At 42.9% G+C, this 19,724-nt stretch overlaps 2 protein-coding genes across 6 annotated transcripts; one reads left to right on the top strand and one right to left on the bottom strand.

Moving 5' to 3' along the window:
• The first annotated feature begins 2,276 nt into the window (after positions 1-2,276).
• On the top strand, positions 2,277-13,643 carry Krtap29-1 (keratin associated like protein 29-1). Its single transcript, XM_090351523.1, has 3 exons — positions 2,277-3,267; positions 12,737-12,808; positions 13,471-13,643. The coding sequence occupies exons 1-3, from the start codon at positions 2,277-2,279 to the stop codon at positions 13,641-13,643; spliced, it is 1,236 nt and encodes a 411-aa protein (XP_090207649.1).
• Positions 13,644-13,997: 354 nt separating this feature from the next.
• LOC150051756 (uncharacterized) lies at positions 13,998-19,432 on the bottom strand. 5 transcript variants are annotated; one of them, XM_090350830.1, is made up of 3 exons: positions 19,087-19,432; positions 18,994-19,011; positions 13,998-14,251 (listed from the first exon to the last, which is right to left on the bottom strand). In XM_090350830.1, the coding sequence occupies exons 1-3, from the start codon at positions 19,430-19,432 to the stop codon at positions 13,998-14,000; spliced, it is 618 nt and encodes a 205-aa protein (XP_090206956.1). The 5 variants fall into 5 exon arrangements, with proteins under 5 accessions (XP_090206956.1, XP_090206959.1, XP_090206955.1 ...); XM_090350833.1 differs by having other exon boundaries at positions 13,998-14,022; positions 18,999-19,432; XM_090350829.1 differs by lacking the exon at positions 18,994-19,011 and having other exon boundaries at positions 13,998-14,259; positions 19,074-19,432.
• Positions 19,433-19,724: the final 292 nt, after the last annotated feature.

Here is a 19,724-nt window from a genome sequence, read left to right as displayed (position 1 = left end):
CCAGAAGCTTCCAGTTAGACAATGGGAGAAGGAGCAAGTCAGAAGTGAAGCTTCTTCTGTGCACTGGTGTGGGAGTTACTAGCGCAGTGGGCCATCAAGATTTATCATTCTCCTTTTAAAGAGCCAGGGTTTTAAGTCTCCATGCCAAGTACTTGCTTAGTGTTTTCTGTAAATCACAGTGATTCTGTAAAGTTTTTCTTCCCCTTCCCTCGTGTTCTTCTCTATCTACAGGACAAAATATCTGAAGGACAAATGAAAAGGCCAAGTGTCCATTCACAGACAAGTAAATTGTGGTATAGTCGCACAAGAGAATATTATACTGAAATAAAAATGACTGGGCAATGGTTAAGTGCAGCAACACGATGGACGTTAGCAATAATGGCCTTAAAAGACCATATGTGCGGGGCTGGGAGTTTGGCCTAGTGGTAGAGTGTTTGCCTAGCATGCACGAAGACCCAGGTTCGATTCCTTGGTACCACATACATAGAAAAAAAGCTGGAAGTGGTGCTGAGGCTCAAGTGGTAGAGCTCTAGCTTTGAGAAAGTCCAAGGACAGTGCTCAGGCCCTGAGCTCAAGCCCAGGACTGGCAAAAAAAAAAAAAAGACCATCCGTGGATATTTTATGTTCAGAGACAACATACACATCATTTCTCTTGCGTATATATGTCAATGGTGAATAAAGGTATTTTAATGACAATGTTTTCCAGATATTGTTCTGATCAGAATAGTACCTCTTCCTTTAAAATGAGGGTGAGGAATGTGTGAAGAAGAAAGTACTTTGTAACTAGTATTTTACAAAGTAAGCCTCAGAATCACCATCAGTTGGCTGTTGAGATAGCCAAAATAACCAAGAAAGAGTAATATCTTGGTACTGTCGATAACATTGATAACATCTCGGGACTTTGAAGACCTAGGTAATTAGCTGTTTGATCCAACAATATGTGTTAGTAGCAAGCCAGAAATCAAGACCAGCCTTGTCTGGCATGAAAAAACCATTGTTTTCCCAAGGTACCATGTGCAGTCCAGCAGGAACCAGGCCCAGCATGCAGACAGCATGGGATGCTGAAGTTGAATGGCAATGCCAAGCTGAGGCAAGCCCGGAGGAAAAGGACAAGGATCTGGCCTGTGCCTCAGGAATTCCTCCTGGAGAAACCACACCTGCTTTGCAGTGATGTCCCAATATTACTTCTGATGATTGTTCTTTTACATTTGTTGAATTTGTATGCTGTGGGCTCTGTCTCAGGGATTTAATACTTCTTGATGAAATATTTGCAGGTTTGTCAATTTCCATCTTGGAGCATATTGTTAAATAGAAGTAAATGTGAAATTACCTTGATATAGCCAATGATAAACATTTCTATGGTGGCTAAGGCCACCCCCCCCTCAACTCGCTTGGCCTGCTGCTGTGCCAAGTATCAACCTCCCTTACCCCATAAAGTCATCCCTCCCTCCTCTCATCTTCACACTCCTTTCACTCCCCCAACTTCTCAATGCCAAGTAGCCTAATAAGTAATTAAGATCTGAGATTTGAGGACCAGCCAAGCCAGATTTGAATCCTGTTTAGTCAAAATTACTTATATAATTGGGGAAATATGACGGAAACTCTGAGTTGAGTTTAGTTCCTTGGAATCTAACCCAGTGCTGACAATTATACTTACTAATTAAGGTCATTTCAAGGATAAATTATAAAAAACACAGTCAAGGGTTGGGTAGGTAGCTCTGGTAAGAATGCAACAAATAGAAATCATTACAGCTATTATTGGTAGCAATTCTAAAGTTAAGCTTCCAGAAAGCCAAATGTGAAGGCTTGTAAAAGGAAGTGGAGGTACTTAAGTGTCTCTGAGAGCCATCCACTGCATTTTCCTGTCTGCCATCTTGGATATCTCCTGTATAGTAGGGTCAGAGCTTCCTTTCCTGATTGCCTGCATCTGCAAAGCTACATTCCTGGAGGAAAAGAGCAGGTTGCTTTGGCTACGTGGAGCCCAACTGATGAGAGGGTAGAGAGGCAAAGCCTGCTTCTGTAAGGCTGCAAAGCAACCTGTAAAAGAGACAGCTCATCCCAGAGCAGCAGCAGTGTATTCAAATCCCTCCAAGGGAACTCGGAAGGTTTCTAATCAGATGTTTGTATGCAAGCGAGTAAAAACAATAACAAGGAAAGATGCTTTCAGGGTGGTGCCCTCAGCTCCAGGAGAGCACTATAAAAGTTCCTCTGTTTTAGATCCTTTGCAAAGTCTGATAGGCTGGGTGCAACCCGCCAACCTGGTGGGTGCCAGTTCCATGGAGGATGCTTGTAGTCCTGGAAATGCCACCTCCATTCCAGCTGTACCCACTGTTTCGATATGCTCCAATGGTCGCAGCTTCTGCAATGCCATCTGTTTGCCCAGTGCCTGCCACAGGAAGACATGGCAACTAGTTACATGTCAAGAAAACCATCAGCCATCCAGTGGTACCCCAAGGGGTTGTGAATCCACTTCCGGTCAACCTACCTGTTTTCCCGAAACTTCTTGTGTGGGTTTTCTCTGCCAACCCATATGCTCTCACAGAGCCTGCTGTGAGTCCAGTCCCAGGCAGTCGCCTTGTCCAGTCGCCTCATGCCAGCCATCCTGCTCGGAATCCAGTAGTTGCCAGGCAAAGTCCTGCGATGCCAGCTCCTGCCAGGAACCTGTCTGCACATCTGGATCATGCCAGGCTACGTGTGGCCAACCAGTCTGCTGTGATGCTCCATCCTGCCAGCCATCCTGCCCTGAAGTATCTTCCTCTGCTGAAACCTCTTGCCCCCCATGTGTCTGTGAGGCAAGACTCTGCCAACCAGTCTGCTGCCAAGGAGATTCATATCAACCCACCGGAGGTGAAGGCCAGTCTGGCAAATCCATTGTTTACCAACCCATCTGCTACATTTTCAAACCTTGCCAGTCAGTTCCCTGCCTGCCTGTTTCCTGCCAGCCACTGACTTATATGTGTAGTCCTTGCAGTCCTGCTTGCTGTGTGCCCTCCCCCTATCAGCTGCTTCACTGCCAAACCGTTCCTTCCACACCCTGCATCTGCCAGCCTGTGGCAAACTGCCAGTCTCCTTGCTTTGTGAAGATCTCTTGCAAATCATCTCCCTGTGGCACCATGCTTTCTGGCCAGCCACCTTGTAAGGAATCCTCTTCCCATGCCCCAAATGACTGTAAATCTCCTTCTTGCCAGCCAGTGTGCTGTGTGACAGGTGTGGGCAAATGCTCCAGCAGTAGCCCCAATTGCTACTGCCTAGATTCTCCCAGTGCAGGCAAAGGAAGCTCCTGATAGGGAGCTTTCTAATGACTCAGAAGCTGTGCACACAGCTTCTGTAAGGCCACACTTCACCAACTGGATAGAGAACTCTCCACACCTCTGGCTAGGGTGTGCTGCTGTCCAAAAGCCACAGCCATGTGCCGGGTGCCTGCATCTGGCCAAGCACAGATGCTGCTTCACGTTCTCTCCAAGATTGATGAGAGACTTCATCGGCTATGAGGAGATCCTTCATACCCAAGGGCAAGGTGTTATCAAGCAGGGGCCGCTTCGTGGCTTGCATTTCCTGAGGTTGTCAGTTCATTTCATCCCGGTACAAGTCTTCTCTCCAGCGCTTTGTTTTTTTTTCCCTTCTTTCAGTGTTGACTGGTTTTCCAGAAGACTGCCAATAGCTAATAAAAATGTGAGTGGAGAAATCAGATGAACAGGACTCGGAAAGTGCTTTCATTTATTTCCTCACACCCTGCTCAGATTTCCATCCGATCACATTTGAACACAGTGACGTGGGTCTGCACTGCTGTGCTTAGGCAGCAGGTGTTTAGAGCAGGAAGGATGAGATTCGACACTGGTGTCCAATCTCTTAACCACCAAGAACCCTTTTGAGCTGAGTGGCTTCACTGTTTGAGAAAGCTAAGATAGATGGGAGAGTGGCACCATGGCTCAAAGTAGTGGAATGCTAGTGTTGAGCAAAACTGCTCAGGGACAGTACCCAGGCCCTGAGGTCAAGCCCCATGACCTACCTATCCCCCCATCCCAAGCATAAAAAAAAAATCCACATGGATGAGATCCTGGCGCGGTGGTGTCTGTCAGTTATCCCAGCACGGAGGAGTTTGAGGCTGGACGATCATGAGTTTATGACCAGCCCTAGCTGTATAATAAGACCTTGTTCAAACCAAACCAACCAAACGTTCTTCGAGGCATTGATTGTGGTGAACAGTTTAGGGTTACTTCACCTCATTAAAGCATGGGTTTTAACCATCAACTTACCTTATGGCTCATTTAAATAAGTTAAAACTTTTCATTGTAACTTTTTTGTGGTTGTTATTACTGGGGTTTCAACGCTGAGCGTCAGATTTTCTTGGCTTGTGCTTTACCCCTTGAACCCCACTTTTAGACTGGCTTTTGAATTAGTGTCATGAATTTTTCTTCTCAGGCTGGCTTTGAAAGAGCCCTCCAGATCTCAACTTCCTAAGTAGCTGAAGCATGAGCCACTGGCACCACCTCACTTAAAATATAAAACTCTTTGGAGGTGCTGTTATTGTTACTGTGCCACTCTTTTTCTCCTCTATGTTTTCACCATTTTTTTGTCAGTCCTGGGATTTAAATTCAGGGCTGTACACTAGCTTAGGCAGATGCCCTACCACTTGAGTCATGCTGCATTCTTTTTGAGATAGGGTCTCACATTTTTTTGCCTGGACTAGCCTAGACCATGATCCTCTCATCTATGTTCCTGCCATAGCTGGGATGAGAGGCTCATGCCATGGTGCTTGGCTTTTTCTGTCAAGAAGGGGACTTGAACTTCTTTGTGTTCAAGGTTAGTGCTCTACCACGTGAGCCACAGCATTATTTCCTTAAAAACAATCAAATACAATCTTTCATATTTCTAGTGTGTAGTATTTAATCCAAAATACACTACTCCTTCCTTTTTTCCTTCCTTCCTTTTTTGGTGGGTCATAGGGCTTGAACTTGGCCTGGGCACAGTCCCTGAGCTCTTCAGCCCAAGGCTACCACCCTACCCCTGGGCTGGGGCATTGACCCTGAGCTCATCAACTCAAGGCTACTGTCCTACCCTTGAGCCAAGCCCTACTTCCCATATTCTAGAGGTTAATTACGGATAAGAGTCTCAGGTTATTTTGTGCCTGGGCTGGCTTTGAACCTTGATCCTCAGATCTCAGCCTTCTGAGTAACTAGGATTACAGGCGTTAGCCACTGCACCTGGCTCTTTCCTTCCTTCCTTCCTTTCTTCCTTCCTTCCTTCCTTCCTTCCTTCCTTCCTTCCTTCCTTCCTTCCTTCCCTCCCTCCCTCTCTCCCTCCCCCTCCCTCTTTCTCTCTCTCTCTTTCCCTCTCTCCTTCCCTCCCTCCCTCCCTCTCTCCCTCCCTCCCTTCCTTCCTTCCTTCCTTCCTTCCTTCCTTCCTTCCTTCCTTCCTTCCTTCCTTCCTTCCTTTCTTCCTTCCTTCCTGTCTGTCTCCTTCCCTCTCTTCCTCTTTCCTTCCTCCCTTCATAGTAGATGTGAACTCAGGGCTTTCCTACTAGGTAGGTACTATACCATTTTTAGAATGGTTGTGTTGATTTTTTTTGGAGAAAGCTGCAGGAAGATTTTTAGTATGTGCTTACACAGGTGCCTTTTTTTGAGGGGCCCTGGCCTATCCCTAAATGAAGGGATTATGGATTGATGAAATAATTATAGACTGAAACTATATGAAAGGTCTTGGTCCTCCACCATGAAAACTCATGTCCAGTATTTTGCAGGTGACTAGTTATTCCAGCATCATTTGTAAAAAGTCCATTCTTTCTCCATTGCATAGCTTTACAACCCTTCCAAAATCAGCTGACCATGGGGGGGTGTGTATGTGTGTGTGTGTGTGTGTGTGTGTGTGTGTGTGCACACGCTTAGTTCTGTGAATCTCAATTCTATTATTGGTGAATTCTCCATTTTCAGTTTCAATTCTCATATTGTTCTATGTGTCTCTCCAGGCTTCCCTGAACAGGATTTAAGAACAATTATCCAGGAAGTATAAGAAATCTGAACTGCTCATGCATGGAACAGCGTTTCTATTCTGTCACAAGATGTAAAATGAGTCTTATTTAATAAGGTTATGGGCCTGATTCTCTATTTGGTCTTCTGTTTGAGGAAGTATCTTATTCTCCTATCAGTAGTCAGAAAATTTATTTGCAAAGTTGCAAAACGAATTAGTGCATTAAACATTTGCATTCAAGTCAAAGCATGCCCTAGTAGAGAGGCCAATCATGATTAAGATAGAAGAGACTCCTTTATGACAATGCCTTTTCAGGAAGACTAGAACTACTTTATGGGCTAGGAGCTACCCAAACTGCATTGACTGAAGTGTGCAGAACCCCGTCTGACCCTACTGATGTGAATTGTGTACGTATAGGTTCCATGATTCTGAAATCTTTCACCAAATTCTTAGAAATTTTGCAATGACCAAAGATGATAAAATAAGGACTGAAACTCAATTATTTGAAATGATATCTAAAGTGAAAGTTAAGGGGGAGAGAGATTTCTGTCATTCTAGAGAAGGGATGTAAGCCTCCCCTTCGTACTTGCTTAGAATTTTCACCAGCAGTCCGTACAGTATACTGTTCAGGTGTTTCCTTCCTTACTCGAGTCCTCAAAATATCGAGGGTTTCAAATTTCATTTTTTTCTCATTTTTTTTTTTTTGCCAGTCCTGAGACTTGAACTCAGGGCCTGGGCACTGTCCTTGGGCTTTCTCAAGGCCAGTGTTCTACCACCTGAGCCACAGTACCACTTCTGGCTTTTTCCATGTATGTGGTATTGAGGAATAGAACCCAGGGCTTCGTGTATGCTAGGCATACACTCTGCCACTAGGCCATGCTCCCAGTCCCTCTCATTTTTTTTCGACTAAAATCGACCTTTTTTTTTTTTTTTGGTTGTCCCAGTTATGGATTTCTCAGTTTACTGGCAAACACTTTTCCATGGGTCATCTGCCAGAATGCATACTGCATGTTTTAAAGATGCCAGGTATAAATTGTGGTTTGGGAACGATCTGGATCTTCCTTCATGCTTCAAAACAGTTCAAATAACACAGTGTTTCTTTGCTCCTCTTAGGTTTGCTAGAACTTGCCGGTAAAATCATCTGGGCCTCCCCCTGTAAACAGTGCTCAGCATAGCCTGGACATGCTCTTAACTAAATTCTTCCTTGTATTTATGCCTCCCGCACGTGAGAAAAATATGACAGATACCCACCATCCAGAAATGACCTCTGCTTTGGAGCTTGAAAAGTATCCTCAAAATAAAGTATCATCCATAAAGCCTAAGTTCTTTTATACTTTCCTTCACTTCCTTTTCTTTTTTTCTTTTCACAATTTTATTATATTTAGCCCAATTAATTTATATTTAGTCAATTAATTTATATATAAAAGTGAGACAAGCTTCAATGCTTATAATGCAAGTCTGAGGACTTACAGAAACAAGGTGAAATAATGTCATTCACTTTTTTTAACTTCACTGTTACTTGAAATCAGGGCCTCATGGTCTTGTTCTGCTCTAACACTTGAGCCACACCCCTACTTTTGGATTTTTGCTGATTAATTCAAGATTAGAATCTCATAGTTTTTGTCTGCCTGGGCTAGTTTTAAACCTTGATCCTCAGATCTCAGCCCCCTTTTTGAATAATAGCATTCCTTCCTGCACTAATCATCTATTTTTGCACGACAAATTCTTTCCAAACCTAGTGATCCAAATAATCAACATATACTATCTTACCATTTCTGTGGGTTCAGAAATATGGATGTGTCTTAGAATCTGAGCTAAAGGTAGCAACTAAGACCCTAAAATCCGAGTTCATTTTAACTATGGTATGGCCTCCTAGCAAGCTTTAGACGCTGTATGTGCAGAATATTCAGTGGTGAATCTGTCCCCAGCTCTCTGTCTAACTGCCTTATTATGATTCCTATTCAGACTTCCAGCTTGAATTTAGTGTCAAGGGCTCATTATCATTAGATAAAATAAGATGCCAACATTAACAGTGAAATAGATCATGGTCAATTACCTTTGAGTTTAATCAAATTTTCTGAATTATCTGTTGTGATTTGGTGTCATTGGTCATATGTTTTATCTTTTTTTTTTCCCTAGGTATTCGTAAAGGATCACTTGAACAATTCATTTTAAGGAGTTTCTTCTGAGACAGACAAAAATCAAGCTTATAGGTATACATCCTATAGAAACTTGAAAAAGGTAGAATGGCATTTGCCCATCTCAACACACCAAGCACCTCTCATTCTCTAAAATTTTCTGAAATATCAGTGTGTTAGAAACTGGAAGTGGGCCGGGAGTTTGGCCTAGTGGTTAAAGTGCTTGCCTAGCATGCACAAAGACCTGGGTTCGATTCCTCGGTAGCACATACATTGAAAAAAAATAAAAAGCTGGAAGTGGTGCTGAGGCTCAAGTGGTAGAGTGCTAAGCCTTGAGAAAGTCCAAGGATAGTGCTCAGGCCCTGAGCCCAAGACCAGTACTGGCAAAAAATAAATAAATAGAAACTGGAAGTGTCTAGTCTAACTTAATCTGCACAGTCTATAGCAACCTGAATGTGTTTAAAGAATCTAAGTGTTTGTAAATTTATTTGTACTTAAACATGTTTAGTCTTTTCCCCTATACTAGTATTCCCCATTTTCTGAAAAGACAGAAAACAAATGAAAATATTTCCAGCATAACCCAGCCCATCAGGAGTCCTCAGATGTAATCTTTGTAATTTCCTCTCGCCATACCTGGTTCTCATATCGAAACAGAGCAATTCGGCTATTTGTTAAAAAAAACAGACAATTTTCCCATGTCCTTGTCTATCTGTCTTGGTTCAAACAAGAATAAATGAACTACAGTGTACGTTTGAGTGACTCACAGCAGGCAGAGGGAAAGGAAAAGGTGTGTGTGTGTGTGTGTGTGTGTGTGTGTGTGTGCGCCATTCATTATAAGTTGATGATATATAATCAATGAGTGAAACTGATACATTAAAAAAACTAAGGGTCAGTTCAGCATGATGATACTTCTGAGAATTCCTTTTATTTTACTTATTTATTTATTTTATCAATCATGAGACTTGAACTCAGGGCCTGGGTACTGTCTCTGAGCTCTTTTGCACCAGGCTAGAGCTCTACAACTTGAGGCACACAGCTCCCCTTCCAATTTTTGTTGTTGTTTGTTTGTTTGTTTTTGGTTGTTATTTGGAGATAAAAATCTCACAGACTTTCCTGCCCTGGCTGGCTTTAAAGCGAAATTCTTAGATCTCGGCCTCCTGAGTAGCTAGGATTACAGGCGTGAGCCAATAGTGCTCAGTATTTTTTTTGTTTGTTTACAAAGGTCCCCATGTTGCTTGAAATATCATCAATAGCTAAAATCTGTTTCTAGAGCAATGAAGTAGTTGAAAACATGGATTCCATCATGCATACTCACATTAAGTGAGGGTCCACAGATCTCAGCCTCCTGCGTAGCTTGGATTACAGGCATGAGCCACCAGTGTTTTGTTTTTTAAAATAGAAGGGTATCTTTAGAATCTACTGTACCATTCTACCACTGACTAAGAGCTGATTGAGTACATAAAACTATGAAAGTGTTAAGGATATATAGAAACTCAGTATTCAGGCGAGTGCTGGAGCAAAAGCTTTCCCTGCTCACTCAGTCAAGCAACTGCCACAGAGGGAGAGGGTGGGTCCCATATAGAGTCACATTACCATTGCGCTGGTGAGATCAATCCGTGCAGTCAGCATGTCCAGTGTTCTCCAACTTTTGACTCCCTTAATTCCCTGAGCTGATTCTTGGCTAGTGGTTATTAAGAAGTTCCTGCTAGTCAGTTCTCTTGTAAGGTAATAAATAGATGCTCTTGCTTTATGGGCTTGCTTAGGGCAAGTCTGGTCCACAGGAAAGCTTGGTATGCTTGGTATGTAAACAAAACCAGGTTTGTGAGGCTGCAAGTCTGAAAGACAGCCCCTGCTTTATGTATGGGGTTTGTAAATTCTGTCCCGAATGCCTTTTGGAAGATAGCCTTTAAACATTTTTTTTTTCTCTTCAAGAGAATTCCATTTATCATGACAATGGGTTTGTTTGCCTCATAGCACTGTGTTTGAATGCTTATGGACTTTTAATAATAATAATAATAATAATAATAATAATAATACAATCTAGGGCAAGACAAGAATTTATGGGTGCTTAGGAGGAATCCCAGGCATGGAAGGAATCTTGATAAACTCCCTGCTGGGGAACTGACAGACTCAATATCTGAATCTACTAATGACAAATGAGTAAACCCAGGTGGTCTGGTCCACTGATTACAAATGTGTAAGTAAACTCAGGGGATCTGGTCCATCCTTACAAAGCTCTTCTAGGGTTTCTTCATCTTTAGACTACATTCATGATAAGGTCCCTAAATGTTTTTCCTCACAGACCATGCACATCTATATATTTAGAATGACCTTTCTGAGCTCTTCTCTACCCTCATCCAGCTCTCTTCTTTCCTGGAGCCTTTTGCCAAGAAATCAGATTTCTCCCTGCAACATGTGGCATCTTTCTGCTCCACTAGATCACTCTTCCAGTCAAGCAAACATTTCTCTGCCTTACTGATGCTTTTTTTTTTTTTTGAAGATGGCTCACTGTTAAAATTGAGAGGTTTACCAGAAAGCCCAAACGCTTTCTATCCCCCATTCAATCTGAGATCTTGGATAGGAATTGTAATAGAAGGGCAGTTAGGCAGAGAGTTAGGCACAGATGCACTGGCACTTTAGCTCTAGGTACTCATGTCTAGACCATGAAGCTTCATACATTCAAACAGGCTTTTATCCTTACCTCACCAAGGCTCTTGGGCAGGTGCCTTTAGGTATACAAGTGAACAAGTGTCTAAATCTCTATTAGCCTTTTTCCTTTTCATCTTATGTAAACGTGGGGAGACTCAAAAGCCTTGCTGATGCTATCAGAAAGTTGGCTGATCAAGAAACACACAAACACATGTAAAACACAGCTTGATACTGGTCAAGATACATTGTACTCATAAATTGATAGGCTGAATTGGAACCCTTTTGTACAACTACTAAAAATTAATAAAAGTGAACAGGCCCAATGCAAGCTTCTCTGTAACTTTTGGGAGACCAACTACTCTGAGTTGTGAATTTAAATTTCCAAAAGATCATAAAATAAACTCTTGATTTGTCTAAAATTATAATTAGATTGGTTAAGCAAAATAAGCCAGACTCAGAAAGATGAATTGCACATGTCTACACTCCTATGTGGAATTTAAATAAGAAAGAATATCAATGTAGAAGGTATTTGTCAAAAGGACAGGAAGGGAATGATGGAAGTAGGTGGATCAAGAATGAAGAGGTATTAGGGATGTTGAACATGATCAAAATATGTTATATAGATGGATCAAATGCCAACGAAACCCATTATTTTATGCCATTAATATATACTAATAAAAGGTAATTATACTTGGAGGACAGGTAATACTATAATTGGCTTTAAAATGTTATGTTATGAAGGAATCAAATGAAAAGGTTGCCAGAGGGTTTGTGTGTGTGTGTGTGTGTGTGTGTACATGCACACACGCATGCATGCATGTGCATGCTACTAGGGATTGAACTCAGGGATTCATGCTTGCTAGATTGGCGCTCTTTCACTCAAGCCACTCATTTCTTCCCTGAACTATATTGGATAATATTCTCCGTATTTATGCTTTCATGTGTAGCTAGATCATAGCCATAAGCAACATTCATGTATGTTGGGATGGAGGTCTCGTGAAGTTTTTCCCTGGGCTTTACTTGAATCACCATCTCAAAGCCTGATTCTATAGCTTGTCTGTTTTGAATATTGCTGCTGGAAACACATATACAATTGTATGCTGATGTACATTTGTTTGGATCTATTTCCCAGGAATGATCTCAGCAGGATCATTATGTATGTCTATCTCTAGGCTTTTTCTTTTTTGTAGGTCATGGGCCTGGGTGCTGGCCCTGAGGTCTTCAGCTCAAGGCTACTACCCTATCCACAGCCCCACTTCCCGTTTTCTAGTGATTAGTTGGAGATAAGAATCTCAGGTTCCTTAGTGCTAGGGCTGGCTTTGAACCATGATCCTCAGATCTCAGCCTCCTGAGTAGCTAGGATTACAGGTGTGAGCCACTGTGCCTGGCTTATCTGTAGACTTTTTGAGGAATTATCATAATGACTTCAGTTGAGGCCACACTAATTTATATTCCTACTGATAGTATTTTGCCTTTTCTTGTCTTCCTGTCCCTGCATCCCATTTGTGTCTTATTTGTTTTCTTGATTATTGCCTCTTTGACTGGAGTGAGTTGAAACCTCATGATTTGCATTCCCTTTATGGCTAAGGATGTTTCACCATATATGAAAAAGTGAAAACGGTTCTTTCCATTTGTTACTTGCCAGTTGGGTTGCTTGTTCTCTTTCTTTTGAAAACTGTTCAATTTGTTTGTCATTGGCTAATTGGATAGCTTGTTCTACAAGTTCTTGATGTTTGAACTTTTTATATATTCTGGATATTTATCTTCTGTATGATGAATAGTAGCAAATATTTTACCCCCATGTTCTAAGTTGTCATTTCATCCTGGTAGTTATTTCCCCGTGATATATAGAAGCCTTTTTACTTTGCTACAATCCCATCAGTCAACTCGTGCTCTTATTTCCCAAGCTACTGAAGTCTAATTCAGAAAATGGTTGGCTCTGCCTACATCTTTAATTATATATGTATTTTTATGTTTCATAGACAAAAGCATATCAGAGCTCAACTTCATCAATGAACTCACCCACTGGGAGTCTGCTGAAGGACTACTGGAAGGTAAATCCTAGTTAAAGGAAGAAAGTTCCCAAGAGTGTTTTTGAAGGGACTATATTGTTATTGGACATTTCCTCTGTGTCTACTTCTTGGCTGATATGAAATAAACATGGTAGAGCTGATTTATCTGCCATGCTCCTGAACTCATGGCAGAAATGGACTAACTCAAGATGCAGCATGCCTGGGAATCTATGTTAAGAATGCTGTACAATGAAACAAAACAAACATAGAACAAAAATGGTTCAGAAGTTTTTTAAATTAGCTAATTATCTGCGTTACTGGGAGGATAACTCCAAGTGATTATGAAAAATAAAAAGCACAAGGCAGGGAAATGTGAGTGCAGTGAAAGGGAAAACACAATTATACAGATTCTCAATCAGTTGCAGAAATCTAGGAGAAAGCTGTGAGACTTTATTTTCCTAAGTTACTTGGAGAGAAAAGTGTGAAGGCATTGGCTCTGAGTCAAAGATGACACCCTAACTCTCAACTGAGGACAGGGGAAGATGTTTCTTAATCCCCAAGACATAGGAAAGAAGAAAATCAGGATGAATCACTCTGCACATGCTGATTCCTAAGGGTGGTAGCTGTTGCAAGGCAACTCAATCAGGAAACAAAGCGAAGCCGCATTTTGAGAGGTCTAATCCGAAGTCTTTATTGGACTGCAGGTGGGCACAAAGAACTTCAGCCTTTCGAATACACCGAACATTGTCAGAACACTGAGCTACGAGAGGAAAGAAACAGCAGAAAAACCATACCAGAAAACCAGATCAAGCTCAATGGAAAGCTGAAATGGGACACCATGGTGATCGGAGGAGAGCCAGGAGACACAAGAATATGAAGCTTGGAGTAATGGTACCTGATCAGGTCTTGGCCTAAATAGGGTCTGTCACAGAAAATGACTGACAGGTTCAGTAACCTATCATTCAAGTCCCCGCCCCTGCCTCTAGGAATACAGGTTCGCCTATCACCTGGGAGGTGGGACTTCACCTTTCTCTACCACGAAGACAAACTGGTACTAGTAAACCCAATTCCCTATCATCCACCACATGGACAAGATGGTGCCAGTTGGACCCAGCATCCCCACTTTAAAACAAGCAGCTGGACAATAGAAATCTCAGTGACAATATGGGCTTGGAAGCAAATCCAGTGGTGGATTGTTGCACGAGGCCTATCATGTCCTCTGGGGAATTAATCAGCAGCAACAAGGCTGGCAGCAGGTAGCCCTGTAGCCCTGGGGCAGGCAAGTGGTCATGCAGACACAGGTGAGGTGGTAACAGGTTCTGGTACAGTACACAGGCCCAGAGCAACCTGGCTGGCAGCAGATGTGGCAGCAGCCAGACTCACCACAGCTGGGTTGGCAGCCACAACTGGTCATACAGGTTGATCTGCAGCAGGTAGCCCTAGAGCAGGTAGACTGGCAGCAGGTGGGCTGGCAGCAAGGGGAACGCCAGGAACTGGTCCTATACCTGGACTCCAGAATTGGACCAATTGGTAAACATTTTCCTTGTTGCTTGTTGATGTGTTTTTCTGTATTCAGTTTAGGAATTGACCTGGAGGAAGTTTCCCCCCTCCCTCAATGGTATGAGTCTTCTGAAAGCGTTTAATCTTTTTTAAATTAGGTATAACTCATAGAGGCCTTTTTTTAGATAAAAGGAGGGAGTCATGTCACCAGCATCTTTCTTGTGGTGATCATCATCTGATCATGTGGTACCTCTTGCTGACCTGGGAGTCTCCAGATATTAGTTCCTCTGTGACTTTGCTTCATTGGCTGCGCTTAGATTATCTGTGGTTTGGAAGGGGTGTGGCTGACTGTGTTATATTGTCAGTGCTGCACTGAGAACATAAATGTCTGGTTTCATGTCTGTGTGGTTATACCAGTATAGGTATTTACTCTGTATTAGCAACCCAACTTGTGTGTCAAATACACTGGAAAAAGGGTATTTGGTAAAATGAGTTCCCACTTATAGAGCAAAAGCATAGCAGGTGGGTAGAAGCAGAAGGATTACCCCCCCTTCAATCCACCTCTTCAAGGGATGACACAGATCAAGATACATTGTATACATAACTTGCTCTGTTAAGTGGCAAAAAATCTGATACAAAACATAAAAATTTAAGAAAAGTAAGGATGGGGTGAAAGATGTAGGTAAGAATAATAAAATGCGTGACATTGATCTGATCTGATCTGGTTTTGTCCAATTTGATACGGTTTTGTCCAGTTTCATCCAGTCTTATACGGTTTGATCCAGTGTGAACCTGTCTGATCTGGTCTGAACTTGTTTGCTCTGGTTTGAACCTGCCTGATCTTGTTTGAACCAGTTTGAACCAGTCTTATGCAGTCTGAACCTGTCTGATCAGGTTTTGTCTGGTCTGGTCCATTTTTGTCTTGTCTGAACTGGTTTTGTCCAGTACTGACCAGTCTTATCCAGTCTGATCTGGTTTGATCTGGCCTTATCCAGTCTGAATCCAGTTTGGTCTGGTCTCATCCAGTCCGGTGTTGTTTAGTGTGGTTCAATCCGGTCTGGTCTGCTCCCATCCAGTTGGGTCCCTTTTGGTCCGGTCTGGTATGGTCTTGTCCAGTCTGGTTTCACCCAATTGTGTCCAGGCTGGTCCAGTTAGGTTCAGTCTTGTCCAGTCTATTCTGGTTTGGTCTGGGCTCATCTGGTTGGTCCGGTTTCATATGGTCCGGACCAGTCTCTTGTCCGGTCTTGTCTGTTTTGGTCCTGTCTCATCCAGTCTTGTCTGATCTGATCTGGTCTTGTCCAGTTTTGTCTGGTCTCATCCGGTCTGGTCTGGTCTGGTCCTGTGTGGTCTCAGCTTGCCCAGGAGAAGTTTCTGACCACAGGTCCAGTCTCCAGGGTTCTGTGAGGTTACCAGTGTATCAGGATGTTTAATTATAATGCTTTCTCTGAGACCTGTGATCTTATCCTCCATTTTAAGCTCCCTTTTGTATTTCCCCATCTCTCATGGCTAGATGCTACCCAACACTACCTCAAAAATCTTTTTCTGTTTGTTTGTTTTTAAGCCTGAAAATGTGGCTTGGTGGTAGACTATTTATCTGACAAATGTCAGATAAAAAATGTCCCCAGTTGGGGCCGGGAGTTTGGCCTAGTGGTAGAGTGCTTGCCTAGCATGCACTCAATACCCGGGTTCGATTCCTCGGTACCATATACATAGAAAAAAAAAAAGCTGGAAGTGGTGCTGAGGCTCAAGTGGTAGAGCTCTAGCCTTGAGAAAGTCCAAGGACAGTGCTCAGGCCCTGAGCCCAAGCCCAAGACTGGCAAAAAAAAAAAATGTCTCCAGTGTCTCTCTGTTGTAAATTTTGGCTCCTCCAGTCATGGTGGCATACACTGATAATCAACAAGGAATATGAGGCAGAAGGATCATGAGTTCACTACCAGCCTGGGGTACATCTTTTTTAAAAAAAGGCAGAAGTAGAGCAGTGGGTCAAGTGTTAAAGTGGTAGCCTGGAGCACAAAAGCCCAAGGATAGCACACGCACACAAAATCAGCTCCTACTTTCAGTTCCAGGTAACCAAAGATCTTTCTGCCGCTACAATTTGCCTTTATAATTTTTAAAAAACTATTTTGTGTCTAACTTTTTGTTGTTGTTGTTGGTGGTGGTGGTGGACATGGTCTTGGGGCACTGTCCTTGAGCTCTTTCATTCAAGGCTTGCATTCTTCCACTTTAAGCCTCAGCTCCACTTCTGGTTTTCTGATGGTTAACTAGAGATCCAAAGGCAGGTGTGGCACGGTATCAACAGCACTGAGAGGAGCAAAACATGCCCCCTGCCTTCCAGACTTATCCAGTGAAGGGAGGAGGAGGTCTGATTTTCCATAAATCCCAATGGGCAAAATTGTAGTTAAAATTAAAAACAGTCATGAGGTTTAGGGTTTGCTATGGCTTTTTTGGTGGGGTGTGGGGGCGGAGAAGTGGGGTCACTCATTGGGCTTGAACTCAGGGCCTGGCTGCTGTCTCTGAACAAATTCCCTCAAGGCTAGCACTCTATCACTCTGAGCCCCAGAAGTATTTCTAGTATCCTGGTGGTTAGTTGGAGATGAGAGTCTCATCAAGGGCCGAGAGTTTAGCCTAGTGGTAGAGTGCTTGCCTAGCATGTACGAAGACCCTGGTTTGATTCCTCGGTACCACATACGTAGAAAAAGCTGGAAGTGGTGAAGTGGCTCAGGTGGCAGAGTGCTAACATTGAGAAAAGCCCAAGGACAGTGCTAAGGTCCTGAGTTCAAACCCCACGACTAGCAAAAAAAAAAGTCTCATCGATTTTCCTGCATGTGTTTTGAATTGCAATCCTCAGATCTCAGACTCCTGACTAGCTAAGATTACAGTCATGGGCCTCTGGTGTCCGGCTCTATATAATAGTTTTGTTTTTTAAAAAAATACAATTTTACTGTCAAAGGATGTATACAGGGGCTACAGTTACATTTATATATATATATATATATATATATATATATATAAAATGGTAGTGAGTACATTTCTTGTCAACCATTGTTACCCTCTCCCATGTTTATCTCTCAAATTGCCTTCCCCCAATTCTATCATAGTTTTATATAGACTTACTGTAAATCTTGAGCACCCTAGTACTATGAAGATGTTGCTTATTTTCTTCCATGAAATTTATATTATTTTAACTTTTTATAGTTATATCTAAAATGCAGCTTTGATTGATTTTATATGGTTTCACCCTCCTCCCCTCAGGTAAAAAGTTCCATAAGAAAGTCAAGATTCATATGTATGTAAGTGGTTGAAAACATTTTTATTCTCTTGTGTGTGGGACTAAACTTTCTTCTATTTTTGTCATGTTATCTTTCATGGAAAGCTAGGCATTTAAAATAATATAATACAATATAATAATGCCTCTGGAATTAAGATTATTCTGTAGGGTTTGTTGTTACCCTTTGACTTTTCTCAGCTAATTCTGTTAAGTGTATCCATTTTTATCATATTTCAACTACTGAAATCTTAACTGGGTTAGCTAATAATTAGCCAAAGTTTTCCTCAACTACCTCAAACCAGCTTGGAACTCTAGAAGTGGTCAGCTGTTAGCATGCTAGGTTAAGAAGCAAGCTCTTTTAGAAGCCAAGGAAATTCTATGTTTCGACTTCTGGTAGCTGCTACTGGAGCTCATTTTCCTCTCAAAGGAAGGCCTGGCCTACAAAGAGACAGAGAGAGAGAGAGAGAGAGAGAGAGAGAGAGAGAGAGAGAGAGAGAGAGAGAGAGAGAGAGAGAGAGAGAGAGAGACAGAGAGAGAGAGACAGAGAGAGAGAGAGAGACAGAGAGAGAGAGACAGAGAGAGAGAGAGACAGAGAGAGAGAGAGACAGAGACAGAGACAGAGACAGAGAGACAGAGACAGAGAGAGAGAGAGAGAGTCTTCTTCACGTTCATCTACCTGTACACAGAAAACTACCTCGCAAAGGAAAATATTGATTTCTTCTGCAAGGAAAAGGCAAAGTTGTACAGAGTGACCCGTACTCAGGGCCAGTCAGGGCCAGTCAGTTCTGCTTGGAGAGAAATAGATATTGGAGTACCTGTCAGGTAAAATAAGAAGTCTAAGGTGCCGGGCCGATGACATTGGACAAGTAGGTTTACTCAATCACACTGAAGATAATCTTGGTCCTGAACACCTTTTCAGGTTACTGTGGGCCTACGAAGGAACACTAGAAGCCGGGAACAATGAATGTAAGGCCTTGGGCACTGAGTGCCATAGAAACAAAAAACAAAACACAGAAACTTGTAAAGGAGTACACGTTTATTAGGAAAAAATGCAAAATTGATTAGATAGGGTCCTTGTCTCTAAGAAGACAATTTTATAAAATAAGCATACCAGGGAGAAGAGTAAGCCACAACTGAGGAAATAGTCATCATTGAGAAGAGTTAGGAAAGGGGCTAGATATTTGTCAGCTTAATTTTTAGGTTGCTTAAAGCAAAAGGACATAAATTACTTTTCCACATCTGAGAACATGACTTAGGGTCAAAAGCAGATAAGGTAGAGAACAGCGAAGCAGACGAGCAGCCAACAAAATGAATTTTCTCCTAGCAAGGAGTCTCCCTCTTTGCAAGAAAACAACCAATGGATGATTGAAGAATGCAAAGTCTGGCAGTCACGTTATTGCCAGGCTTGGGTTGGTAGATGGAAAGATGGAATGTGAGGGTAAGCGGCAATAAGTTTAGAAGCAGCTGGATCCACAACCTAGGGACAGACAGCCAGGCACACGGACACAAGTGGGGTGGTAGCAGGTTCTTGTAACATACACAGGTCCAGAGCAAGCTGGTTGGCAGCAGCTGGACTGGCAGCAGGGCTGAAAGCAGCTAGGCTCACAGCAGCGAGGCTCACAGCAGCTGGGCTGGCAGCAGGGCTGGCAGCAGCTAGACACACAGCAGCAGGGCTGGCAGCAGGGTCTGCTGCAGCAGCTGGTGGCACAGGATGGGCTGAAGCGGGTGGTGCAGCAGGTAGTCTGGCAGCAAGGCTGGCAGCAGCTGGAGCCAGAGCAGCTGGGCTGGCAGCAGGGCTGGCAGCTGCTGGTCACACAGGTGGGTCTCCAGCAGGTGGTCCTGCAGCAGGTAGTCCTGCAGCAGGTGGGCTGGCAGCAAGGGGAGCAGCAGCTGGTCATGGTGGCAGGGGTGGTGGATGGGCTCCTGTTCACAGGTGAGATTCCCAGGTTCTGAGAGCCTCTTTGGTTCTGGGGCTTTTATACACTGGGCACTGGTGTAGGGACCAATGAAAGAGCAGGACTTTTCCTTTGTGTTGTTTGTTTTCTGAGGGTTCACGGGGAAATGGCTCAAGGAGGAAGTTTTTCCCCAAGTATTTCAAATCTTTTGAAAATCATCCATTAGGCAATTAATCGTGGATAATTCACAAAGAGTAAGTCGGGAAGTCACCACCATCATTCTTCCAAATTTAGT

This window comes from Megascapheus bottae, chromosome 17 (assembly GCF_031878675.1).
Source record: "Megascapheus bottae isolate mThoBot1 chromosome 17, mThoBot2.hap1, whole genome shotgun sequence".
In the NCBI taxonomy this organism is placed as follows: domain Eukaryota; kingdom Metazoa; phylum Chordata; class Mammalia; order Rodentia; family Geomyidae; genus Megascapheus; species Megascapheus bottae.
The sequence above is the reverse complement of the archived record's forward strand: the minus strand, read 5'-3'. Positions and strand labels throughout refer to the sequence as shown.